Source organism: Suricata suricatta, chromosome 3 (genome assembly GCF_006229205.1).
Source record: "Suricata suricatta isolate VVHF042 chromosome 3, meerkat_22Aug2017_6uvM2_HiC, whole genome shotgun sequence".
Classification (NCBI taxonomy): domain Eukaryota; kingdom Metazoa; phylum Chordata; class Mammalia; order Carnivora; family Herpestidae; genus Suricata; species Suricata suricatta.
Window position 1 is genome coordinate 2,373,254 of NC_043702.1, and position 10,183 is coordinate 2,383,436.

Consider the following 10,183-nt stretch of genomic DNA (forward strand, 5'->3'; position numbering starts at 1 on the left):
CGCCTTCCCCGCAGCCGCGGCCACACTGCGCTCAGCACGGGGGCGCCAGCTGGCTGCGTCTGCAGCGTGCCGTCGCACAAGCATGCCCCGGGTTGCAGTTAATAAAGATCATTGTTCCTGGACGTGAACAAAGCCAGCCTTTCTTTATTTGGTGGCCCATTTGGTGAAGCACTTAGGAAGCGCCCGGCCAACATACACATCTAGTGGTTTTAATTGCATCCTGTGAATTTATTTTTCCAGAGAGAAATACTTCTTGGGGAAACGTCCGTAAAAGCGACGTTAGCAGCCGTGTGGTTGTGTGTGTGTGTGTGTTTCCCACAGGAAGTCTGCTTAGTTTAAGTACCAGCTTTCACACAACTGTTCACAGAGGCCGGGGGCTGGCGAAGGCAGCCCGCAGCCCGAAGACGGGTCCCCGTGGCCGGGGGTCCCTGCCGCTGAGGGAAGGCAGGTTGACTGAGGGCAGACGGTCTCCGTAGACTCGCCGCCCAGGCAGGTGTCACAGGTGCTGGCGCGGATTTGTGCACACACTCTGCTGCGTGGTGCACTCCTCCAGGGAAACTCCGAGCGAGCGGTGTTAGAAGGTAGTGGTCACATTCCAGTGCTGACAGCTCAGAGCCTGGAGCTGCTTCGGATTCTGCGTCTCCCTCTCTCCCCGCCCCTGCCCTGCTCACACTCTGTCTCTCTCTTTCTCAAAAATAAATAAACATTTTAAAAATGTAAACAATAAATATTAAAAAAATTCTTTACTGTAAAGTCACGCACGATTCCCGGAAGGGTGACATTCGTGGGTACAGGCGGCTCCAGCCTGCCCCGTGCTGGGCGGCCAGAGCTCAGGCCACCGCGTGCCAGCACTGGGGGCCCGCCAGGCAGTGGACGGGAGGCGCCCCACGGGCCCCCGCAGAGGGACGGAGAGGGGAAGCCGCATCGCCCGTGGCCCACCTCACCCCCAGAGACCACCTTGCTCTTTACAAGCCGTGACCTTCCTCACTCCACCGCTGAGGGTCCAAGAACATCAGCAGCGCGCTCGGGGGTCTGGGCAGGTGCAAGAACGGGGGGTACAGAAGTGGGCGTGCGGTTCTGCAGGACAGGCGCCCGGGCTGCCGCACAAGGCCCGCGGGGTCGGGCGACCGCTCTCGGCTGGGGCACCGGGGCCACCGTGGCGGCAGGAGGGGGGCAGCGGGGAGAGGCACACGGGCTGCAAGCTCCACGCCCATGGCCAAGGTTCTGATCTCACAACTGTCCCAACAGGTGGACCCTAAACACCCGGGGCTTAAGAGGGTTTTTTTTGAACTTTCTATTTTTAAATGCATCCCAGTGTTTGTACTGAACCTGCCCCAGAGACTCTTTCCTTCAGACCCATAATCCCTGCAGCGGAAAGCCCACCAGAGGAGCGCCAGCCCTGGGGCCCCTGGACGCGCCGGCGCCGGGCGGAGGGTGGAGGGCGGTGGGCCCAGCGGCACGGGGGCCGGGGTGCGACCTGGTGCCCACTCAGGCTGCGGCACTTGTGTCTTCGTGGGCCCTTCCTCCACAAAACGCATTAAAAACTGTATTTTACACCTGTGTTGATATAAAGATGAATATGTTAACAGTATATATTAAAATATCTACTCCGACCTAAAAGTTCCCTTTTTTTTCTGATTATAAAATAAATTAAAACACCTTCACAGTCCCTAAGGTCCTGGGGGTCCCCGGGTCTCTCCCTGATTTCGGGGCTGTGGCCCACAGGTGGCTGCGGGTCCGACCAGGGTGCGGTCGGAGCAGAGCCCGGGTCCCGTGCAGCGCGCTGGGCCCCTTAGAGCGGGGACCTTCCCAGCGTTGGCTCGGATGACAGGACGCAGGAGCCCCACCGCCAGCACCACCCTCAGAGCTGCTCCCCGGGCCCCGGGCCAGCCGCACGCTGGGCAGCTCAGTGTCTACCCCCAAAGGTGCCCGGGGTTTAGAGCTGGCGGAGGCCAGCAACTTGCCCCTGCAGCCTTGATTTTCTCATCGGAAAAATGGGTAGAAGGTCTGACTGACAGGCCTGGAGAGGCTCACAGGAGACAGTGGGAGCCAAGGATCCTTGTAAACAATTTCCCGCTGGCGGCGGGGGGAGGGGGGGATCCCTTTTCCCTGAGGCCCTGACGTAATGGGACAGGGGACTTCTGGGCAGGGGATGTCGAGGCCTGACTGAGGTTCAAAGCCCAGGGTGACTGCACCCAACCCAGGCAGGCAGCCAGCGCCCGGGCACGTGACCGCAGGAGACAGCTTTGCCCTGGAGTGTGAGTGACAATTCTGGACAATTCCGGAAGGATCTCAGACGGGCTGCTTGTCCCAGGATCTGCTCCGGAGGCGAGGGGCTCCTCCCACCAGGGGCTGCCTGCAGTGCTCCCCGTGCCCCAGGGCTTCGCTGCAGGCGGTTTCTGTGCAGCAGAGAAGGTGGTAGCAGCTCCCCGGCTGGAGCAGGGCCCTGGGGGCCAGACGGGCCTCTCCAGACGGACCCTGGGCAGGGACGGGAGCCTGGGGGGGGGGGGGCACCCACAGCCAGGCTCAGCCTCCAGGGGCTCCCGGCCACCATCTCCGCTGGGGCCTGAGGCTCTGGCCTTGGCACACGAGGGGGCGTGCCGGTTACGAGCCAGCAGACAGGGCAGGAAGGGGCGGGTGGAGACCGGGTGGTGGGCTGGTTTATTCCTCGTGGGAGCGGCCACAGCCTGGAAGTAGCTGCTAGCATCCAGTGGAATCCTCAACAGCATCCCTGAGGCGCGGCCCACCACTCTGCTTGCACACCTCCTGTGACGGGGAGCTCGCTCTCTTCCCGGACCAGCCACACCATCTTTGAGCCAATCTGTATGTGAGTGGAGACTCCTTCCTTATTCCGACCCAAAGCCGGTCGCCCCACATTCTTCACCCAGGGGTCAGTCCTGCAGCCGCAGAGACCAGGCGCTACCCCGCTCCCACCCTCCAGACCCTTTATTTGAAGATGGGGGTCACGTGTCTGCTTCAGCCGTCTCCTGGGTCAGAATTTTTAATTTTGAGAAGTACTTCCAAAATATCCTTTAAAAACACTGAAGGGCACCTGGGGGGGGCTCAGTCAGTTCAGCATCTGACTTTGGCTCAGGTCGTGATCTCACGGTTCATGGGTTCGAGCCCCGCATCAGGCTCTGTGCTGACAGCTTGGAGCCTGGAGCTGCTTCAGATTCTGTGTCTCCTCCTCTCTCTGACTCTCCCCTGCTCATGCTCTCTCTCTCTCTCTCAAAAATAAATTTTAAAAAATTAAAAAAAAATGTAAAACCACGGAAAGAGGCACTCTGCCCGTCCTCAACCGCGCCGAGGTACTGTGTGACTCTGGCCGCGTGAGCCCGACCCTGCCCGCGGAGCGGCCGCGTGCCGATGACCAGCCTCTGTGCGCCCGTGCCCTGACGACAACCCGCAGACCAGGGGCCATGTGGGTTCGCCCCAGCACAGGGGAAAGGGAGGCAAGACCCTTGGCCGCGTGCCCACAGCGCGGGCTGGGGAGGGGCTGCCGCAGGCCGAGGGCAGGGCGCCCGGGCCCGCTGGGGCTCCAACCCGGGTTGACCCTGCTCTATCTGGATTCCAGGCTCCTGGCCACGTTACTTCCTGATAGGAAGGCTCCATGTCGGCCTCACGCATTTCTTCACCGCTGACATCTGTGACTTGACTCGGCCCTTCTTCCATCATTCAATTGGGCTGTAAGTATTTTTCTTATTAAAAGTCTTTGTCTATCATGGGTATCAACTGTTGGAGATGTTGCAAATATTTCTCCCAGCATGCCATCTGATCTTTACTTTTGCTTGGCTAGACTCTGGGATGTTTTTCCCACGACCCTGGGGTCATGACCTGAACCAAAATCAAGAGTCAGACATTTAATCAAATGAGCACCCAGGTGCCCCAAAATAGAACTATTAAAATTTTTTAATGTTTGTTTTAGAGAGACAGAGAGGGAGAGAGAGAAAGAGAGAGGGAGCAAGCGGGGGAGGGGCAGAGAGAGAGGGAGACAGAGGATCGGAGCAGGCTCTGTGCTGACAGCAGAGAGACTGATGAGGGGCTTGACCTCACGAACTGTGAGATCGTGACCTGGTCTGCAGTCTGATGCTTACCCCACTGAGCCACCCAGGCGTCCCGCAAAGTACATTTTGAAAAGCAAGGAGCCGAGCAGCGTGCACAGTGTGTTGTGGGGAGTAAACCGCTGGGTTTTCCATCAAGAGAGCGATGCGTGGGAACCTCATCAAAATGGCCGTCTCCAGGGCAAGGACCGGGGGAGGCCCCGTGCGGGCTCCGTCAGGCCACTCAGGTCCCTGACCCATGTCCACAGGTCACCTATTTGGGAATAAAAAGAGCACCTCAAACAAAAACACAGGGCCAGGCTTTAGGATTCATCGTCACGCCACGCACAGAGGCAACTGGAATGATGAGGGATGATGGTACATAAAAGAAGGGTAAGTTCCTTTCTGACAAAAATCACGTCCAGGCGCCTGGGGGCTCAGCCGGGTAAGTGTCTGACTCTGGACTCTGGCTCAGGTCATGATCTCATGGTCGCGAGATCGAGCCCACAGAGAGCTCTGTGCCGACAGTGTGGAGCCTACATGGGGCCCGTGCTCGCTCGCTCGCCTCCCCCCCCCGCCCCTGCCCTGCTTCTGCTCTCTCCCTCAAAATAAATATATTTTTTTAATTTAACATTTATTCATTTTTGAGAGAGAGACACAGACAAAGCATGAGCAGGGGAGGGGCAGAGAGAGGGAGACACAGAATCCCAAACAGGCTCCAGGCTCCGAGCTGTCAGCACAGAGCCCGACGCGGGGCTCGAACCCACAGACTGTGAGATCATGCCCTGAGCCAAAGGCAGAGCTCAACCAACTCAGCCACCCAGGTGCCTATTAAAATATTTTAAAAATAAAATACATTTAAAAAATATTAAAAAGTCATTTTCACATGGCACAGCCACGCGGTATCCTGCTGGGGTCCAGTAGGAACTTCAAGCAGCAGTCGGGGGCCCGGGGCCTGCGGGCCTCAGCGCCTCCAACGCCTCCCATGGGCGCAGAGCCCGGCTTCATCAGAGAACACGGCGGGGTGTCCCCGGTGCTGCCACCAAGACCAGGCGCCTCGCATCCCACCCTGACTCCCCCCACTCTTCAGCGAGTCAGGGCTGGCCCGGAGCCTGCAGCTGCTTCGGATTCTGTGTCTCCCTCTCTCTCTGCCCCTCCCCTGCTCGCGTGCTGTCTCTCTCCTGTCTTGCAAAAATAAATTATATAAAAAAGTTTAAAAACAGTCCTTCCCGAGCAGCAGCGGGGGCTGCAGGCGGTCGGGGCTCCGGGGCGGCGGCGCCATCCTGTGCCCGGGGCCGGTGGGGAGGCCGGGGAGGGGGCCCCGGGGGGCGCAGGGCACTACGGGAACGGCTTGGAGTCTGAGGAACTGGAGCCCGAGCCCGAAGAGGAGCCGCCCCGGCCCCGCGCCCCCCGGGAGCCCCCGGCAGCCAGGAGGAGGAGGAGGAGCCGGGACTGGTCGAGGGCGACCCCGGGGGGACCCGGGGCTGGAAGCAATCAGAGCTCGAGTCAGAGAGACGGAGGGAGCAGCCGAGAAGCCAAAGGAGCTGCAGAGCGAGGCAGAGACACAGACGAAGGAGTCCACCTGCAGGCAATGCTGGCCCAGTGATTGTGTCCACTGAAGAGAAGATGGAGGCCGAGGCCCGTTCCACCTGTGTTGGCAACGTGGCCTGTGGTGCGACGGCAGGAGAGCTGGTGCACACTTTCACGCTGCCGCACTCCGCGACAATTTAGTGGCCATGCTAAAGGGTCTGCATGTAGACAGTTCCCAGACAAAGAGTCAGTGAGACCTGCCGTGGCCTTAGATGAGTCCCTATTTAGAGGAAGACAAATCAAGGTGATCTCAAAACGAACCAACAGACCAGGCATCAGTACAATAGCCCGGGGTCCCCACAAGCCCGATACCGTGCCCGGACCACCAACCACAACAGTCCCTGCTCTCGATTCTACAGAGGTTTTAACAGCAGGCCCCGGGGTCGCGTCTACAGGGCCGGGCTAGAGCGACATCATGGCATTCCCCTTACTAAAAAAAAGTGTGTATTAGGAGGAGAGAGAGGGAAAAAAGAGGACAGAAGGGAAAAAAAAAGAATTAAAAAAAAAAAAAGAAAACCAGAAGATGACCTTGATGGAAAAAAAATATTTAAAAAAATAAAAATAAAAACAAAAAAATAAATAAAAACAGTCCTTCCCAATCTGCCTTCAGGAAAACGCGCCCGACGAGCCAGGAAGGGGCCGCCACAGGCCCGCTCTGCCCCACTGTGAGGCCTGCAGAAACTACAGGCCACAACACCTTTCAGAAAAATACAAAAGCTTTTTATTCCTAAAGCGCCATCCCAGGACAGCTAATGTCAGAGCCCAGGGGCGCCCGCTCATCTCCGTGGGTGGCGGGGCGCCGGTCCGGCCGCTAGGAGGCCCCGCGACTTCGGGCCTTGCTCCCGCACCCAGGGAGGACGGCCCGCATGGAAGGGCGGCCCGTGGGGAAGCCTGCTCAGAGGCGGCGGCGGTCGGCCGGCTCCTGGGAGGCGTGACCACGGCCCGGTGCAGGCGGAAGATTCCGGAGCTGGCTCCCCATCCGTGGGACTCCTGGAGCCCACAGTCTCGTGCGCGGGCTCATTCGGGCGGATTCTTGAGGGAGCTTGAGCAACGTGCTCGTCCGAAGCCTGGGACCTGTGCCATCTGCCTGTTCGCTCAGAGGCTGTCCAGGCCCTGCTGGCCCTGCCTCCGCCCGCGGCCCAGACCCTGTGCACGGATGGCATGCGTCTCTGTGCGCTGGGCGCGGCTTAGCGAGCAAGTCCAAATGCACTTGGGGCACCTGTAGGCGCGGATCGCGATCCCAGACCACCCAAACTCCTAAACGGCACTCCGTGTCGATAAACGACATCATCTCTCTTCACGATTTCAGTCATTATTTTTTAAGCTGCTTATTGAAAAGACAAGGAAGCAGGAATATCGAAGCAGAAAGCTCAAATTTTAGTCCTGAATTCTTTTTTCCAAAGCTTTATGCCTTTACTTTGAATATAAATTAGTGTCAGCTCAACTTTTAAATTAAAATTCCTGCAGTGTGACTTCAGTACTTTCTGGAAATGTCTCAGCCAGAGTAGAGGGAAACACTTACTTATCCCCTTTGTGTATTTTCTCAAAGTTATAAATAACCTGAGGACTTAATGTGCCTGTGACAAGGTACAGTCACAATGACACGCAGAGTCTTTCTACAGCTTCATGAATGACCCTGAAGCTTCTGACAGGTGCTCGCCTGGCTTACAAAACCGCCCTTCACACAGAAGAGCGGGAGTGGAGTGTCAATGTGCATGGAAAGATAAATTTCCCAGAACTCTGTTCACCAGAAAAACACAATACACACCGCTGAAAATAAAAACCTCCCAAGTGCTCACACGTGTTTTTTCCAGGTGTGAACTGAATTGCACAACCCAGACACTTCTAGAAAAAATATGTGATTGTTTTTAATGATTTATGTATAAAATAAAAATAAATTTTATGATACAGTTTGATAAACTACTTCATACAAAATTTGACTCACATAAAATGTATGCAATTTTTTTTCTGCAACACAGAAATTCTATTCAGATATACAAATTCATAAAAGGAAGACACCTTGAAGCAAAACAGTCCCTTTAGAGTGTGGCCAAGCCGTTCGCCTCAGTAGGAGAGGGAGGAGCGCATGACGGACAGAACCGGCCGGCTGCCTCCAACGACGCGTTCAGGGCGGTCTAATCACACAATTTAACGGTGCACTGCAGAAACGAGGAGACGGCCCACGTGTCAAGCCGGAAGAACTTAGGAACCTGATGGCAAACCTACTCAGCTTGGAAGATCACGTAAGTCCCCAGAAAAGGGTGCAGGTGGAAATCGCCGGGAGAAAACCTGCCCCGTGCCGTCTGTGCTGATCCTGGAAGCCGCAGAACCTTCTCAGGCAGCCCTAGCGCATCCATGGCACTGCGTGGGTCAAGCAATAAGTATCGAGAAATGACAGTTCCGGGACCCAGAACTGAAGACCGGAGGTCTCTAACCAGTGGAATCCTTCACATACAAACTTAAGACTTTCAACAGCATTTATAATATCACTGAAAAACTCAATATAAACCTGTTTTTTAAAAAAACCTTGCTTTAGAAAACAATTTCCAAAAAAAATGGTAACATCGAAACCCCGGGGACGCCTGGCACCTCCTTCGACGTCCTCCTGCCTCCCAGGAACGCACATCTACGCGCAGGGGGGGAAGACGCCAGAGCGCACGGCGCAGGGCAGCCATGGCCCAGGTGGGTGGACCGCGGGCCGGATCTCCCAAGGGCACACTGACACCCCCTCACATTTCTGAACTTTGAGGCTGCGAAGACTCGAGCCAGAGGCGGCCGGGCCCCGTGAGAAACGACGGGAAGCGGCAGGGGCCTTCCAGAGCTCGGGCTGAAATGCCCCTTTGCCAGGGGAGGGGAACTCCAGGTGGACCTTGCTCGCTTCCGGGCCCCGTTCTGGGTCTAAGTGCCAGTCAGGAGGCAGTCGCCCTCCACTCGGCGCCCCACTTGACACCTGAGCCCCGAGAGCGGGGTGCCGGCCCCCCATGGCGCGGAACCCCCTCCCCTGCCGGAGACCCCCGGCCCAGAGCCGGGCGCGCAGGGACCCGGAGAGCTCGCCCGCGGGAGCAAGGTGGAGAACACGGCCCTCCCTCCCGGGACCGTGCCCGCGCGTGGGTCGGGGACGCGGAGAACGGTCCCCTCAGGACCCTGGACTTGGGGGAGCGAGGCTCGCCCTTCCTCCTTATCCCCACCCTGAGGCGGGCTGTGGCTCGGGGGCGCCGGCCTTCACCTCCTGGAGCTCGAGGCGATGCCGCGCACCAGCTTCTGGATCTTCTCCTCGTTCCGCAGGACGCTGGCCTTCACGGCGCAGATCTTGTCTTGCTGGTCCCGGATCAGCTGCTCCAGCTCCGCCAGCTCCGCCTTCAGGGGCTCCACGGCGCAGTCCGTGATGCTGGCGGGGACAACACAGGGCTCGTGAGCGCCACGCGGCTCCGCCACGCAGGGAGGCGGCGCCCACTGCGTAAATGCGCTCCGACAATGACATGGAGGACGAAAGCCTCACGCCTGGGAAAACGGGTCTCACAGCCTCACCACGACCCAAAGGGAAGCCAAACACGACATTGTACAAAGGGGCCTAAGTTTCTATGGTCCCTAAATCACGTGCGTTGCACAGAGCCCTGGGGACCGCACAGCCACCAAGACCGCCGCCCCGGGCCGCCCTCCACGGCCCTCACCTTCCTCCGGGGGAGACTCACCCGGCTTCAAGTGCTCCCCCAGGAGCCCCCCACCCCCCAGCTGCCGGACTCACGCGTTCAAGGCGCGAGGCCTTGCAGTCCTGGGTTATGTGCTGGGAAAAATCTAGAACATACTTGGGAAAGCAGAGGTCAAATCAGCCTTCCCTTCGGTTTCTTTTAAGCATATAGACAACAGAGCAGCGACCAGAGCGATGGAGTCCACTCTCCGGCCCTAGAGCAACGCCAGCCTTTGACGAAGACACAGCTGGTGCTGCTCTGAGAACGTTCAGCTCAACCACGACGCCGGCCTCGCGACGGCCCAGCCCCGCCGGCTGTCACCTAACCCTAGGGCCGTGCCGAAGCAGCGCACACCAGTGAGGAGCCAGCTTCACTCTAACCCCGCCCTTATCAGATGGGCTGACAGACCCAGCACCAAGTCCCGTCAGACGCTTTTCTGGAAAATAAACATTAACAATCCGTGTAGTTTCACACTGGACTGATCCTAAGCACAGAACATCACACGTTTCCCAAAAATAAACCTCTTTTTAGCGGTTACATTTCCTTCACAGTAGCAACTTCAACATGGGTTCACCTGCGTTTCTTTTGGAGTAAAAAGTTAAAACACTTTCAAACTACAAACGGTTACAAAATTTGGGGGGTTTGGGCAAGACACACACACACATACAAAATACCCTTAACGCAAAGTTCCCTGTATTTTTTACTGCCTGCGTCTATTTACGAGTGAAAACGAACTCCGACTCTTTCCTAATCCTGACAAAGACGGTCATGCTGGGACACGAGTGGAGAAATACCACACTGCCCCTGGGGCGGCTCGTGGTTTCCTGGGAGATGCCCCCCCACCCCGCCCTGGGCAGACATGGG

The 10,183-nt window shown here is 57.4% G+C and overlaps 1 protein-coding gene and 1 pseudogene across 5 annotated transcripts in view; one reads left to right on the forward strand and one right to left on the reverse strand.

Moving 5' to 3' along the window:
- The first annotated feature begins 4,926 nt into the window (after positions 1 to 4,926).
- LOC115286250 lies at positions 4,927 to 6,064 on the forward strand (annotated as a pseudogene).
- A 1,412-nt stretch (positions 6,065 to 7,476) lies between these two features.
- The window catches only part of TRAF3IP1 (TRAF3 interacting protein 1), a 46,205-nt gene continuing 43,498 nt past the window's right edge, over positions 7,477 to 10,183 (reverse strand). For all 5 annotated transcript variants that reach the window (XM_029933531.1, XM_029933530.1, XM_029933529.1 and 2 more), the window contains one exon: positions 7,477 to 9,018. In XM_029933531.1, coding sequence (XP_029789391.1) covers positions 8,853 to 9,018 — 166 coding nt within the window. In that variant the 3' untranslated portion in view covers positions 7,477 to 8,852. The remainder of the gene's footprint in view (positions 9,019 to 10,183) is intronic.